Source organism: Amblyraja radiata, chromosome 10 (assembly GCF_010909765.2).
Source record: "Amblyraja radiata isolate CabotCenter1 chromosome 10, sAmbRad1.1.pri, whole genome shotgun sequence".
Taxonomy (NCBI): Eukaryota; Metazoa; Chordata; class Chondrichthyes; order Rajiformes; family Rajidae; genus Amblyraja; species Amblyraja radiata.
In genome coordinates this window covers 31,225,277-31,241,758 of record NC_045965.1, presented here as the reverse complement: position 1 = coordinate 31,241,758, position 16,482 = coordinate 31,225,277, and the positions used below count along the sequence as shown (strand labels likewise).

General features: G+C 41.3%; 1 protein-coding gene across 1 annotated transcript in view; it reads left to right on the top strand.

Annotated features, from left to right (window-relative positions):
• ankrd13c (ankyrin repeat domain 13C) overlaps positions 1–16,482 on the top strand; it is a 41,404-nt gene that overhangs the window by 12,251 nt on the left and 12,671 nt on the right. The window contains exons 4-9 of the mRNA XM_033028489.1: positions 1,853–1,938; positions 3,418–3,463; positions 6,372–6,438; positions 6,694–6,838; positions 13,123–13,254; positions 15,368–15,529. Coding sequence (XP_032884380.1) covers positions 1,853–1,938; positions 3,418–3,463; positions 6,372–6,438; positions 6,694–6,838; positions 13,123–13,254; positions 15,368–15,529 — 638 coding nt within the window. The remainder of the gene's footprint in view (positions 1–1,852; positions 1,939–3,417; positions 3,464–6,371; positions 6,439–6,693; positions 6,839–13,122; positions 13,255–15,367; positions 15,530–16,482) is intronic.

The following is a 16,482-nucleotide window of genomic DNA, read 5'->3' as shown; positions in this document are numbered from 1 at the left end:
ATCCCTGCTCTGTTTCCTCTCTGCCATGGTTCTGACCGTCTACCCTGTCAATTTCCCCTCATAATTTTATGTACTTATCAGGTTGCCCTCTCAAACTCTATTCCAGAGAAAACCATTCCAGTCTGTCCAACCTCTTTTTGTGGCTAATACCATCTAATCCAAGCAGCATTCTGATTTTAACTAAAGAATACAGTGCTGGAGTAAGTCAGGGGTCAGGCAGTGGCCCCCGAGGACATGGATAGTTAATGTTTTGGATCTGGACCATTCCCAAAAGGGTCCCGACCTGAAATTTCACCTATCTATGTTTTCCAAAGGTGGTCCTGACCGGCTGAGGTGCTCCAGCGCTGTCTGTTTTTGAAAGCCAGCATCTGCAATTCCTTGTTTTAGCATTCTTGTAATCCTCTGCACCCTTTCCAAAGCCTCCACCTCCTTCCTGTATTGAGACAACCAGAACTGCATGCAATACTCCCAAGTGCGGCCAAACCAAAGTCCTTTTAAACATGCATCATGACTCTCGTACTCAGTGCCATGAAAGCAAGCATGCCATATGCCTACTTTACCAGTATCTACTTGTGCTGCCACTTTCATGGCGTTATTGACTTGGACCCCAAGAACTTTCTGTACATCAATGCTCCTAAATTTGCTCAGATCCCAGTGGAACTCCACTGGTCACAAACATCCAGCCTGAATAGTGTCCTTGCACCACAAAACCTCTGTCTTCTATCAGTAAACTAGCTCTGAATCTATAGGACCAAGTCAATGTTAATCACATCTTAATCTTCTGGATCAGCCTACCATATGGGACTTTACCAATGCCTTACTACCTGAGACACAACCTGCTGTGTACAAAGCCATGCTGACTGTCCCTAATTTTCTTTCGAATTAACATAAATCCTATCCCAGAATCTTCTCCAATAGCTTCCCTACCATTGATGTGAGTCTCACTTGCCTATAATGCCTTAGATTTCACCAGTTAACAATTATTTTTTGTTGGATGCTTGCTGCCTCTGAATAATGTTGAGTTTAGCTGTTGGCAAATCTGATTGTGTCATCCCTAAATACTAGACTGTTACTTTTAACAAGTTGGCTCTTGACGTAAGTTTGTTGCTGTCTTAAATTGGCTAATGCATGGCTTGCAAAAGAATGCTGGAGCTAAATTGCCCTGTATTGAACTAATAAACTAAGGAATTTGTATCTGATGGCACAGTGTTGAGGTATGTAGGGATCATCTTTGTAAACAATTGTAGGCCAATGGGGATAGGTAATCACAGTTTAAACTATTGGAAAGTTTGCTCAAACTGACTTAAATAGTTTTGTTTTGTTAGTTTAGAGATACAGCGAGGAAACAGGCCCTTCGACGCACTGGGTCCGCGCCGACCAGCGATCCCCGCACATTAACACTATTCTACACCCACTAGGGACAATTTTTACATTTACCAAGCTAATTAATCTACAAATCTGTACATCTTTGGAGTGTGGGAGGAAACCGAAGATCTTGGAGAAAACACACACAGGTCACGGGGAGAACATACAAAATTTGTACAGACAACACCCATAGTCAGGATCGAACCCGGGTCTCTGGCGCTACACTCGCTGTAGGGTAGCAACTCTACTGCTGCGCCACCGTGACTGACCAAAGGGTTGCCCCTTTGAAATGTTATAATAGGTATCTCTGGGGATGTAAAGGAATATGACAATTTACATGGAAGCATTACAGGATGTAAGTTAAAATGTTTGCATATCTGATTTATAATTAAACATTACAGTAGGAGTGAAATCTGAAAGCCACTGAAACATTTAATCTTGAGCAATCAAGGTGCTATTGTAATTTTTTTTAATGGATTGTGTTTAGTTACAGCTCTGTTGCGTAAACTTAAGCAACAGTCGAGAGAAAATGTACAGGAAAAACGACCTCAATTACTGAACGCTCTGAAAGAGGTATGTTTGAAATTTTGAAACTTGTTTAAATTAAAAATAATTTAAATACAAAGGATTATACTAACTGCTCTGGTTATAAGTTAAGAGTTAAATAATAATTAATTGAATTGGTGGATGGTTACTTCATTCAGTACAACATTTTATAAATATCAATGACTTGAAATGCGGTTAAAACCCCATGAGATTAAATGGAAGTTTAATAGTTGATTTGGAGGTTATTTTTCAGATTTCTGAGCTCAGTTTGCTGTATTATAGGCAAATGATAGTTCCCCACAAGTTGACACTGTTTCTCTAGCTTTTTCCTGTGTTCTCCCAAAAGTTCATTTGTATGTCATGATTTATGGATTATGTTATGTGATTCAGAGAACTATTAGGTGTTGACTAGGGAAAATAGTAAGTGCCCTGAGGTAATAAACACTCAAAATTTGTGACCTGCATGTTTTTCATCTTGTACATTTATTTCTATATTATGTCAAATTATGATATTAGAGTTCCAGAGCTGTTTGGAATTTTGGTCCCTACATCCATTCTTGTATCTAACTTAAAACTGGCTTTGTAAACAGCTTTCAGCTATATCAGAGAAAAATGTGTCCGAAATGTATAGTGAAAATTTGTTCTGTGAACAATGTAACATTGTAAGTCACCACAATTATTTTTAAATAATAACTCTTGGTTGGCATGAATAACTAAGTTGCCCTTTCAAAAGGAGTGTACAGTATATAATGGATCCATATTGTTGTATTCTTGTTACCATAAATTCAGCAACAATACCGAATCCATCTTCAGGTCCTACTTAGCTAATTTACTAGAATAGAAAAGAAGGATGTTAAAAGACACTTTCAAAGCTTTCCATCAGGCAGAAGGTACAATGGAAACATTGAGGCTATTTTCTTTACCAGAACTGGCTATAAATTGAGATACCTTATTTTGTTTTAATTTACCATTTTTTAATAATCTCTAAACAGATTTCAAACATTGGTGTAAATGGTTACAGATTATAAAACTGTCCTTTTAAGTTAGTTTTAAATAAGCTATTTTTAACTAAATGACATTAAACCTTAAACATTTCACCATTAGTGATTTTAAACTATAGAAATGCTAGATTCCTGAATCTCTTAAGTCTGATTTTAAAAATATCATTGAGAAAGATTAAAGGAGTTATTTCCCATAAGTGATTTTGTCAACCACTAACCCAAGGTGACTTGATGCCTATTAATTCCATCCCTCACATTGAGCAAGGACATTTATTGAAGCAAGCAAGTTCTTGTCTGGACTGACATAGTTATAAGCTAACCAGAGGAAACCAAAGCTGTAAATTTGAAAATTATTGAATGAAAGTATTGAATGTTACAGCTCAAAAGATATAATAGTAAATTGACATAAGACTACCTGTCATTGTAAAATGGCTCTGTTCACAAATGAAAAGGCTAATAAATTAGTTTGTTATTTAGGAGATAACTTTGTTTAATTTTTCTTTAGCTGGGAGATTTTTATTTAGAGCTTCACTGGGATTTTCAAAGTTGGGGTAAGTGAAATGTATTTTTTTCATTGTGTATAACGCTAAACATTATCCTCAGTCACAGATTCATAAAGCACAGAAATGGGATCTTCGACCCAACTTGCCCATGCCAACCAAGATGCCCCATATAAACTAGTCCCACCTGCCCACATTTGGCCCAAATCCCACCCCTAAACCATTCCTATATATTTACCTGTGCAAATGTATTTTAAATATTGTTATAATACCTGCCTCAACTATGTTCTCGTTTGATACTATATATAGTATTTATATACTTCGTAGTAACTATATACTTTGTTTCATATACTTATCACTCTCTGTGCGGAAAAAGTTGGCTCTTGGGTTCCTATTAAATCGTTCCCCACTCATCTTAAACCTTTGTCCTTTGGTTCTTTATTCTCCAATTATCCTCTTATTTCAGACTTTAAAAATTATAATATTAGACATCCTTCCAGCTAGTTTGGAATTATTATGTGGAATATATTTATTTTAATAATTATAAATACTATTATTCAAATTATGAAAGGCAAAATAAAATGTCTCAATTTTTCATTTCCAAAATGGATATAAGGAACCTGGGGTATATGAGCGCAATTTGTTGAAAGTGGCAGGATGGTTTGAGGAAATATTAAAACAAATGGAGGATTTGGGGCTTTATAAAAATAGACATTATGACAGGAATTAGAGAGAAAGGGACATGTTGCTGAGACTTGAAATCAGGTCGTGCCTATGAAGGAAAAAAAACAAAATTTTGCTCATCAAAAATCAAAAGGTCATAGACATGATATTTGGGGTCAGGCCCTTCAGAACATATCCCATGTCCTTCCAAAATGTTGCCTGGCCTGCTGAATTACTCTGGTACTTTGTTCTTGTTCAAGATTCCAATATCAGTAGTCTCTTGTGTTGCGAGTATTAATCAGATTTATTCTGCTTGATCTGTTTGGCATTTCAGCATTTGCTGAACTTGTTTCAGCTTTCCCCTAATTTTCCCATCCCTCCCCCCCCATTATTTTGGAAGATAGTCAAGGCTCTCACATAACTTTTTCCCCCTGTTGCCAGATGGGCAACCTAGGCAGCTTTTTAGGTTGCCAAATGACAGTTTAGGTGGTCATGACGAGTGCAATAATGTGCTCGGACGAAGTGTGTAGTTACCAGTCGGAATTTCTGTCACAAACTAAACGTATTCACCAATCAAGACATGATATATACATAGAAACATAGAAAATAGGTGCAGGAGTAGGCCATTCGGCCCTCCGAGCCTGCACCGCCATTCAATATGATCATGGCTGATCATCCAACTCGGTATCCTGTACCTGCCTTCTCTCCATACCCCCTGATCCCTTTAGCCACAAGGGCCACATCTAACTCCCTCTTAAATATAGCCAATGAACTGGCCTCAACTACCTTCTGTGGCAGAGAGTTCCAGAGATTTACTACTCTCTGTGAAAAATGTTTTTCTCATCTCGGTCCTAAAGGATTTCCCCTTTATCCTTAAACTGTGACCCCTTGTCCTGGACTTCCCCAACATCGGGAACAATCTTCCTGCATCTAGCCTGTCCAACCCCTTAAGAATTTTGTAAGTTTCTATAAGAGTGCCCTTCAATCTTCTAAATTCTAGCGAGTACAAGCCGAGTCTATCCAGTCTTTCATCATATGAAAGTCCTGACATCCCAGGAATCAGTCAGATGAACCTTTTCTGTACTCCCTCTATGGCAAGAATGTCTTTCCTCAGATTTGGAGACCAAAACTGTACACAATAATCCAGATGTGGTCTCACCAATACCATGTACAACTGCAGTAGAACCTCCCTGCTCCTATACTCAAATCCTTTTGCTATGAATGCTAACATACCATTCGCTTTCTTCACTGCCTGCTGCACCTGCATGCCTACTTTCAATGACTCCGCAAAGACCGCTCCCTCCATAACTCCCTTGTCAATTCTTCCCTTCCCTCCCGTACCACCACCTCCCCGGGCACTTTCCCTTGCAACCGCAAGAGATGCAACACTTGTCCCTTTACCTCCCCCCTCGACTCCATTCAAGGACCCAAGCAGTCGTTCCAGGTGTAACAGAGGTTTACCTGCATCTCCTCCAACCTCATCTATTGCATCCGCTGCTCTAGATGTCAACAGATCTATATCGGTGAGACCAAGCGGAGGTTGGGCGATCGTTTCGCCTAACACCTCCGCTTGGTCCGCAATAACCAACCTGACCTCCCGGTGGCTCAGCACTTCAACTCCCCCTCCCACTCCGTATCCGATCTCTCTGTCCTGGGTCTCCTCCATGGCCAGAGTGAGCAACACCGGAAATTGGAGGAACCGCACCTTGGGGAGTCTGCATCCTGGGGGCATGAACATTGAATTCTCCCAATTTTGTTAGCCCTTGCTGTCTCCTCCCCTTCCTCAGCCCTCCTGCTGTCTCCTCCCATCCCCCAGCCTTCGGGCTCGTGCTCCTTTTTCCTTTCTTCTCCTCGCCCCCCCCACCCCCCATCAGTCTGAAGACGTTGCCTATTTCCTTCGCTCCATAGATGCTGCTGCACCCGCTGAGTTTCTCCAGCTTTTTTGTGTACCTTCCATTTACAACTTGTCTGTCCACAAGCCACAAGCTCAGTGGTGGTCCTTTATATTCAATGACTCTTTGTTTGTTTAATGTCAACACAGCTTTGTATTTAAATGCTTAGATACCCAAAGCCCCCATTAGTTATCAATCACATTGATTTAGTTATTGGTAAACATTTTGTTAAAGTTAATTTTCTACTAATGTTTCATGTGCTATCTTTGTTATTGAACTTGGTTTCCAGTGAGTTAAGGTTGCTTGATTGAAACCCATAATGTGTTCTTCAATTGCTAGAGAATTATTAAATATATAGCCACTGCTAGATTCATTGTTCCCTTCCTATTGTTTCTCTATTACAGTGCCTTTACTTTCCAGAATTCTGCCTTCAGATGCTTGTAAGATTTACAAACAGGGAATAAACATCAGGTATGTTTGTTTTTAACCCAAATTTCTTAATTAAAATTGCATAGGTATCCTATAAAACTTGTGCACTTGTGGATGCAATGTTTTTCATGAATTTTTAAAATATTTATGTTTTGGATAACCTCAACAGACCTGCATTTATTTCTCTTCCCTATGGTCCCCGAGAAAACTGCTTTAAAGCCTTTCAGTGCAACTGAATGGTTTGCTCAGCTTGCATCAATGTGTAGTTAATTGTTATGATTTTACATGCATTTTCAGGCTTGACACAACCCTAATAGACTTTACTGATATGAAATGTCAACGTGGAGATTTAAGCTTCATTTTCAATGGTGATTCAACACCCTCTGAATCTTTCATAGTATTAGACAATGAGCAAAAGGTTTATCAGCGAATACACCATGAGGTGAGTCTTCTGCTATTTAAATAATGTTGACAAATGCTATTCAACTTGATTACAGCAACCTGTACAATATACAGTGCCCTCCATAATGTTTGGGACAAAGACCCATCATTTATTTATTTGCCTCTGTACTCCACAATTTGAGATTTGTAATAGAAAAAAATCACATGGGGTTAAAGTGCACGTTGTCAGATTTTAATAATGGCTATTTTTATACATTTTTGTTTCACCATATAGAAATTACAGAAGTGTTCATAATAGTCTCCACATTTCATAATGTTTGGGACACAGCAATGTCATGTAAATGAAAGTAGTCATGTTTAGTATTTTGTTGCACATCCTTTGCATGCAATGACAGCTTGAAGTCTGCGATTCATGGACATCACCAGTTGCTGGGCGTCTTCTCTGGTGATGCTCTACCAGGCCTGTATTGTAGCCATATATAGCTTATGCTTGTTTTGGGGGCTAGTCCCCTTCAGCTTTCTCTTCAGCGTATAGAAGGCATGCTCAATTGGGTTCAGATCGGGTGATCGACTTGGTCACTCAAGAATGGACAATTTTTTACCTTTGGAAAAACTCCTTCGTTGCTTTCGCAGTATGTTTGGGATCATTGTCTGGCTGTAGAATGAACCGCTGGCCAATGAGTTTTGAGGCATTTTGACAATAGGTGCAGGAGTAGGCCATTCGGCCCTTTCAGCCAGCACCACCATTTAATGTGATTAAGGCTGATCATCCCCAATCAGTACCCCGTTCCTGCCTTCTCCCCATATCCCCTGACTCCGCTATCTTTAAGAGCCCTATGTAACTCTCTCTTGAAAGAATCCAGAGAACCAGCCTCCACCGCCCTCTGAGGCAGAGAATTCCACAGACTCACAACTGTGTGAAAAAGTGTTTCCTCATCTCAGTTCTAAATGGCTTACCCTTATTCTAAAACTGGCCCCTGGTTCTAGACTCCCCCAACATCGGGAACATGTATCCTGCCTCTAGCGTGTCCAAACCCTTAATGATCATATGTTTCAATAAGATCCCCTCTCATCCTTCTAAACTCCAGAGTATACAAGTCCAGCCACTCCATTCTCACAACATATGACAATCCCGCCATCCTGGGAATTAACCTTTTAAAAAATACGCTGCAATCCCTCAATAGCAAGAATGTCCTTCCTTAAATTAGGGGACCAAAACTGCACACAATGCACCTGCTGTGGGCTCACTAGGGCCCTATACAACTGCAGAAGGACCTCTTTGCTCCTATACTCAATTCCTCTTGTTATGAAGGCCAACATGCCATTCGCTTTCTTCACTGCCTGCTGTACCTGCATGCTTACTTTCATTGACTAATGAACAAGGACCCCCTAGATCCCGTTGTACTTCCCCTTTTCCCAACTTGACACCATTTAGACAATAATATGCCTTCCTGTTTTTGCTACCAAAGTGGATAACCTCACATTTATCCACATCAAACTGCATCTGCCTACTCGCCCAACTTGTCCTAGTCACCTTGCATTCTCATAGCATCCTCCTCACAGTTCACACTCCACCCAGCTTTGTGTCATCTGCACATTTTCTAATGTTACTTTGAATCTTTTAATCTAAATTATTGATGTATATTGTAAATAGCTGCGGTCCCATCACCGAGCTTTGCAGTACACCTCTAGTTACTGCCTGCCATTCTAAAAGGGACCCGTTAATCCCTACTTTGTTTCCTGTATGCCAACCACTTCTCTGTCCATGTCAGCACTCTACCCTCAATACCATGTGCCCTAATTTTGCCCACTGATCTCCTATGTGGGACCTTATCAAATTGCTTTCTGAAATCCAGGTACACTACATCCACTGGTTCTCCCTTGACCATTTTCCTAGTTACATCCTCAAAAAATTCCAGAAGATTAGTCGAGCATGATTTCCCCTTCGTAAATCCATGCTGATTCGGACCTATCCTGTTACTGCTATCTAGATGTGCTGCCATTTCATCATTTATAATTGACTCCAGCAACTTCCCCACCACTGATGTCAGGCTAACTGGTCTATAATTCCCTGCCTTTCTTAAAAAGTGGGATAACATTAGCTACCCTCCAATTCATAGGAACTGATCCTGAATCTATGCAACATTGGAAAATGAACACCAATGCATCCACGATTTCTAGAGCCACTTCCTTAAGTATCCTGGGATGCAGACCATCAGGCCCTGGGGATTTATCAGCCTTCAGTCCCATCAGTCTACCCAACACTATTTCCTGCCTAATGTGGATTTCCTTCAGTTCCTCCGTCACCCCAGATCCTCTGGCCACTAGTACATCAGGGAGATTGTTTGTGTCCACCTTAGTGAAGACGGGTCCAACGTACCTGTTCAACTGATCTGCCATTTCCTTGTTCCCCATAATAAATTCACCCTTTTCAGTCTTCCAGGGTCCAACTTCGATCTTAACTAATTTTTTCCTCTTCACATACCTAAAGCTTTTACTATCCTCCTTTATATTCTTGGCTAGCTTACCTTCGTACCTCATCTTTTCTCCCCATATTGCCTTTTTAGTTATCTTCTGTTGCTCTTTAAACATTACCCAATCCTCTTGCTTCCTGCTCCTTTGCTATGTTGTAATTCTTCTCTTTTATTTTTATACTGTCCCTGATGTCCCTTGTCAACCATGGTCGCCCCTTATTCCCCTTGGAATCTTTCTTCCTCTTTGGAATGAACTGATCCTGCACCTTCTGTATTATTCCCAGAAATACCTGTCATTGTTGTTCCACTGTCTTCCCTGTTAGGATATATTTCCAGTCAACTCCTCCCTCATGGATCCATAGTCCCCTTTATTCAACTGTAACACTGACACCTCCGATTTACCCTTCTCCCTCTCCTATTGTAGATTAACCGTGACCATATAATGGTCACTACCTCCTAATGGCTCCTTAACCTCAAGTTCCTTTATCAAATCCGGTTCATTACATAACACTAAATCCAGAATTGCCTTCTCCCTGGTAGGCTCCAATACAAACTGCTCTAAGAATCCATCATGGAGACCCTCCACAAACTCCTTTTCTAGGGTCCAGTACCAACCTGATTTTCCCAGTCTACCTACATGTTGAAATCTCCAATAACAACCGTAGCATTACCTTTACTGCATGCCAATTTTAACTCCTGATTCAACCTGCACCCTATATCCAGGCTACTGTTTGGGGGCCTGCCGATAAGTCCCCTTAGGGTCTTTTTACCCTTACAATTCCTTAGTTCTATCCATACTGACTCCACAATACGGCCTTACAGCACCGCCCCGCGCGGCTTGGAATGGCGGCGGGCTGCGAGCGCGCACCGGGGGCTCTAACACCAAGACCCGGTGCGCGAACTTGCATTACCCGGCGTGGTTTAATGGCCACGGGACAATTCGCCATCGCCCGCCGGGGGCTTTGACTTTGACTCTGACATGGGGGGGGAGAGTGCAGTGGAGAGAGAAGTTTTTTTGGCCTTCCATCACAGCAATGTGATGGATGTTTATGTAAAATATGTTGTGTCTTGGGTCTATTTGTTGTAATGTATGGCTGCAGAAACGGCATTTCGTTTGGACCTCACGGGGTCCAAATGACAATAAATTGAATTGTATTGTATTGTATTGTAACAACTCCTGTTTCAATGTCACCCCTTGCAAGGGACTGAATTTAATTCTGAAGTGTAGATATACACTTATAGAGCTACCTGGCCCCCCTATATAAACCTATAGAGCTACCTGGCCCCCCTCTGTCCACCTGTCTGTCTTTTTGACCTTCCCTCTCGAGGATGTTTTGAATTTGGTTTGTGACATCTTGAACCCTGGCACCAGGGAGGCAACAGACCATCCTCGCGTCTTGCCTGCCGCCACAGAATCTCCAGTCCGCTCCTCGGACAATGGAGTCACCCACCAATATGGCTCTGCCCGACGTCGGTCTCGCTGGTCGAGTCCCATCTCTAGGATTGGGGCCACCGACTTGTCCGCCGCTTGGACTGGAAGCGTCATCTCCCCCGACAGTTCCCAAGAGGGCGTACTTGTTTTCATTAGGCACAGCCACCTGGGTCTCCTGCACTCCACTTTCTCTCAGTCACACACCTTCATTCTTCCCATATCCTTGGCGTAACAACCTCACTGTAGGTCCTGTCCAGGAAACTCTCGTTTTCCCGGATGGCCCTGAGGTCATCCAGTTGCTTCTCCAGTGCCCCAACACGGTCCTTCAGGAGCTGAACCTGGACACACCTGCCACCGTTGTAGCAGCCAGAGGCTCCATTCGTGTCCCTGGCCTCCCACATCCTGAAAGCATCACACTGCCTCATCTTACCCGTCATGTGTTCACCCTGTTCTCTCCAGCTTTATGCGTAGTCTCCTCTCCTCGGCCTCCTCGTCGAAGACTCTTGAGCCAAAGACTCATACTTTTCTCACAAGGCACTTCCCTCACAAAGCCGCTCCCCCACTGCGGCTCCCCTGAAGCAGCCTTGCTTATATTCGCTGATAAATTACCTAATCTGCTAATTTATAAATCAAATTCCTCAGTTTAAAACTTTTTTTTCCCCTCTGACACCTTCTTTCCCACGGGTTTCAGCCAATAATCTCTTCTCCCTGCATCTGTTTGATTACTGCTCCTCTGAATTCCACGTAAGGACTGGGCCAAGACTGGCTTTTTGGCCTTAAACTTGAGCAGATAGGATATATCTATACACTTCAGAATTCATTATGCTGCTACCATCAGCAGTTGTATCATCAATGAAGATAAGTGAGCCAGTACCTTCAGCAGCCATACATGCTCAGGCCATAACACCCCCACCACCGTGTTTCACAGATGAGGTGGTATACTTTGGATCTTGGACAGTTCCTTCTCTCCTCCATACCTAGCTCTTGCCATCACTCTGATATGTTAATCTTTGTCTCATCTGTCCACAAGACCTTTTTCCAGAACTGTGGTTGCTCTTTTAAGTACTTCTTGGCAAACTGTAACCTGGCCGTCCTATTTTTGCGGCTAACCGGTGGTTTCATCTTGCAGTGAGGCCACTGTATTTCTGTCCATGAAGTCCTCTGCGAACAGTGGTCATTGACAAATTCACACCTGACTCATGGAGAGTGTTTCTGATCTGTCGGACAGATGTTTGGGGATTTTTCTTTATTATAGAGAGAATTCTTGTTTCATCTGCTGTGGAGGTCTTCCTTGGCCTGCCAGTTCCTTTGCAATTAGTAAGCTCACCAGCGCTCCCTTTCTTCTTAATGATGTTCCAAACAGTTGATTTTGGTAAGCCTAGGGGTTGGCTGATGTCTCTAACAGTTTTATTCTTGTTTCTCAGTCTCATAATGGCTTCTTTGACTTTCATTGGCACAACTTTGGTCCTCATGTTGATAAACAGCAATAAAAGTTTCCAACGGTGATGGAAAGACTGGAGGAAAGACTAGGTGCTGAGAGCTCTCTCTTATACCTGCATTAAGGAGGCAATTAAACGTACCTGAGCAATTACAAACGCCTGTGAAGCCATGTCTCCCAAACATGATGGTGCCCTGAAATGGGGGGGGGGGCATGTATACATTATAGCTGTGTCTATACATGGTGAAACCAAAATGTATAAAAATACCCTTTAATAAAATCTGACAATGTGCACTTTAACCACATGATTTTTTTCTATTACAAATCTCAAATTGTGGAGTACAGAGGCAAATAAATAAATGATGGGTCTTTGTCCCAAACATTATGGAGGGCACTGCAGAATCAAACAGCCTGGAAAGAGCTGTATTTGGCCAAACTTGCCCACACCAACTAACTCGTGGTAATAATGCTATAGTCTATTGAAAGAAGGATCAGAATGCGAGTAGATGGTGAATTAATATGGCAGGCAATTGGAAGGTCAGAGTTCAGGAAAAAAACTAAAGCAACTAGGGTGGCGCAGAGATAGAGCTGCTGCTCACATCGCCAGAGACCTGGGTATGATCTACGGGTGCTGTCTGCAGAATTTGCACATTCTCCCTGTGACCATGTGGGTTTTGTCCAGGTGCTGCACGTCTTTGGAATGTCCTCCCACATTCCAAAGACGTGCAGGTTTGTAGGTTAATTGGCTTCTGTAAATTGCCCCTAGTGTGTAGAATGGGATAGCGCAGTATGTGATCAATGGTTGGCGTGGACTTGGTGGGCCGAAGGGCCTGTTTCCACACTCTCTATGAACCAAACTAAAAGAATAATGAAACCATTAGGTGTTTTCCTGTGGACATGATCACATTTTATATTTGCCAGATTAATTGGGTAAATGACAATTCTTGATTTCTTGCTGCTCAATAATAGTTTTATTTCAGGAATCTGAGATGGAAACAGAAGAAGAGGTAGATATTTTGATGAGCAGTGATATTTATTCGGCAACATTATCTACGAAATCTATTTCCTTTGCACGTGCGCAGACTGGCTGGCTTTTCCGAGAAGACAAAACGGTATCATTGTTTTAGTGTGTGGATGAATTTTAATCAAATTTTATAAACTATGTATAAATTAAGTTTTCTACGATGTTCACTTTTATGTGGAATTAAAACTTGAAATTTCAACAGGTATTGTCCATGCTCCACTCAAAGCTTTGTTCTGTCCTATGTTACCTGTCTAGCCTACATATCATCCTCAACTATTTTCTGTGGTAATGGGATCCACTTTCCTGCCCCATTGTCAATAAAGATAAATTTGTTACACATTCCCTGATTTAATCTCCTGGTAACCATTAAATGGCCTAAAGACTAGTAAAGGGACTGTGTCTGGTCATTGTTTGCTGGGTGACAAGGCCTGACACTTCTGGAACATTATTTTTCCCGATATCCTTTTGGCAATATTATGAAAAGAAACATACAAAGTCCTCTGGGTATTATCAAGCTTTGGTACAAGTTTGGCAATTCTACGTCCAAAGGTCGACTTTAATTTTTTTATTTTTCCTTATTTTTCTGCATTTAATTTAATTTAAGTGATTTATGTTTGTAATCTCCGATTACCTAGTACTTTTGGGTTTCATTGCTCCCCTAAATTATCTCCGTAATATGTGACCTCAATTATACATTTTTAAACAATATCTAATATGTTGAAATTCATATTCTGATTATTTGCTAATTTTACAAATGTATTAATGGCTTCCTAAAATATGTTACATTCTTCGGTGTGGACCATTCCTCTTAACTGGTTGTTCACAAACGTAAGTTTTTTTTGGATTGCTGGTCTATCTATCACTGATATAAATTCGGAGCAATGGTAAAAACGCAAATTCTGTGTGACCCCATTTTTCCCCCTTTAGTTTTGAATAGTTACGCTTTCTCCCTAAAGGTTTATTTTTATGTTGCATCCATCTGGATGTACATTTCTGCCTCTTGTCTATTGACTCTGCTTGTATTAATCTGCATTTTGTGCTTTGATGATAGGATTTTATTTTCTGAATAATTTTTTTAAAAGGCATTGACCTAACAACAGCTTGTATTTGTGCTATGCCTTAATGTAAAATGTCATAATGCTCTTTGCAAGACAATTAGCAGGATTAATTTGATACAGATTTTTTGAGAAATTACGTAAAAGAGGGAAGAGAGGACATTTTAGAGTTTTCAAATTATTGAAGGCAAGACCGGGCCTGAATGGAAGGAACACAACAAGACTATTGTACTGGAGGAAATTGCAGCTGTGAAAAGGCATTTTCATGAAGGGTCTTAAAATCAAAGCTTTTTTAAAACTGAGTTTACTTTTAACTGGACTAGAACATATATTGAAAAATAGGTGCAGGAGTAGGCCATTCATCCCTTCGAGCCAGGATCATAGCTGATCATCTAAAATCAGTACACCACCCGTTCCTGCTTTTTCCCCCATATCCCTTGATTCCTTTAGCACTAAGAGCTTAATCTAACTCTCTCTTGAAAACATCCAGTGAATTGGCCTAAACTGCCATCTCTGGCAGAGAATTCCACAGATTCACAACCCTCTGGGTGAAAAAATGTTTCCTCATCTCAGTCCTAAATAGCCTACCCTTTATTCTGAAACTGTGACCCCCCTGGTTCTAGACTTTCCCAACATCAGGAACATTTCTCCTGCATCTAGTCTGTCCAATCCTTCAAGTATTTTATATGTTTCTATAAGATCCCCTCTCATCCTTCTAAATTCCAGTGACTACAAGCCCAGTCGACCCATTCTTTCATCATATGTCAGTCCCGCCATCCCGGGAATTAACCTGGTGAACTTAAGCTGCACTCCCTAGCAGTAATGTCCTTCTTCAAATTAGGAGACCAAAATTGCACACAATACTCCAGGTGCGGTCTCACCAGGGCCCTGTTGAACCTCTATACATCTTTGGCTGTGATTGTAAGAACAGAAGCGAGATTGCTATTTTATGAATAATATATATTAAGGTATGGAATGAGAAAAGATTATTTGAGCAATAGTCTTTTTTTTTTAACCTATTCTTTGCTCTACCAATTCTAATCCGAAGGTAGCATTTTGCCTTTCCCTTGATCTTATTTGAATATGATGCTGTGCATTTGATAAAATAGGGCGGCTGACTAATTTTGGAAAAAAAATGTCTTACAGGAGCGAGTTGGGAATTTCTTGGCAGATTTTTACACTGTAAATGGCCTTGTTTTGGAATCTCGAAAACGACGTGAGCACCTCAGTGAAGAGGATATTCTAAGAAATAAAGCTATAATGGAAAGTCTGAGCAAAGGAGGAAATTTAATGGAGCAAAATTTTGAGGTAGGTTTGATACTTTTTTGAGTGGTAAGTAAAAGCAAATCTGGTAATTCTCTCATGTCTTCAAACTTGTGAATAAGTAATTTGGGTTTTAAGTAGCAAACCGCTTAATCAGAGTGGAAATTAATTTAATTTTGTTGGAAGTGCCCAGAAATAACATTTGGTGGTTTAGGTTTAATATTGTCATGTGTTCATTGGTACAATGAAAGGTTTTGTTTTGCATGCTATCCATATAGATCAGATATACCATACATAGATACAATCTAGTCAAACTCAAGTACAATAGATAGCGCAAACGGGAAGATGCAGAGTACAGAATATTGTTCTCAGCATTGTAGCACATCATTTCCATAGATAAAGTCCAGTGCCCACAATGGAATCCACAATCCAAGCTTCTGTATATTTTACCGGACAAGAGCATGGAGAAGGAAGAATGACCGGGGTGGGACAAGTTTTTGATTATGTTCGCTGCTTTTCCGAAACAGCGTGAAGTGTAGATACAATACAATACAATATTTATTCCATGTCGTTGAACCTCTGAGGCTCAAACGAAACTCCGTTTCCACAGCCATACAAACAAAGACAATTCCTACAAAACATAAACAATTCAATTACACAAACATCCATCACAGTGAATCTCCTCCTCACTGTGATGGAAGGCAAAGTCTTTTCTCTCCCCTGCACCATTTCTCTCCCGATGTCGAAGCCCCAGGCGAGCGATGGTAAGTCCCGCGACCATTAAAGCTGCGCCGGGTGATGTACGACCGCGCTCCGGCTCGTTCCAACCCTGCGACACGGGCTGGAGAAGTTGCGTTGCGGGAATTCCGAAAAGCGGTCTCCCGCCCGGACCTCCGAGCTCCGGAGTCGGACCGCAGCAGCGATGGTAAGTCCGCAGCTCTGGGACTGGAGCCCCCAGGTTGTTCCGGTTGGAGGCCGCTCCACGGTGCTAGGCCCCA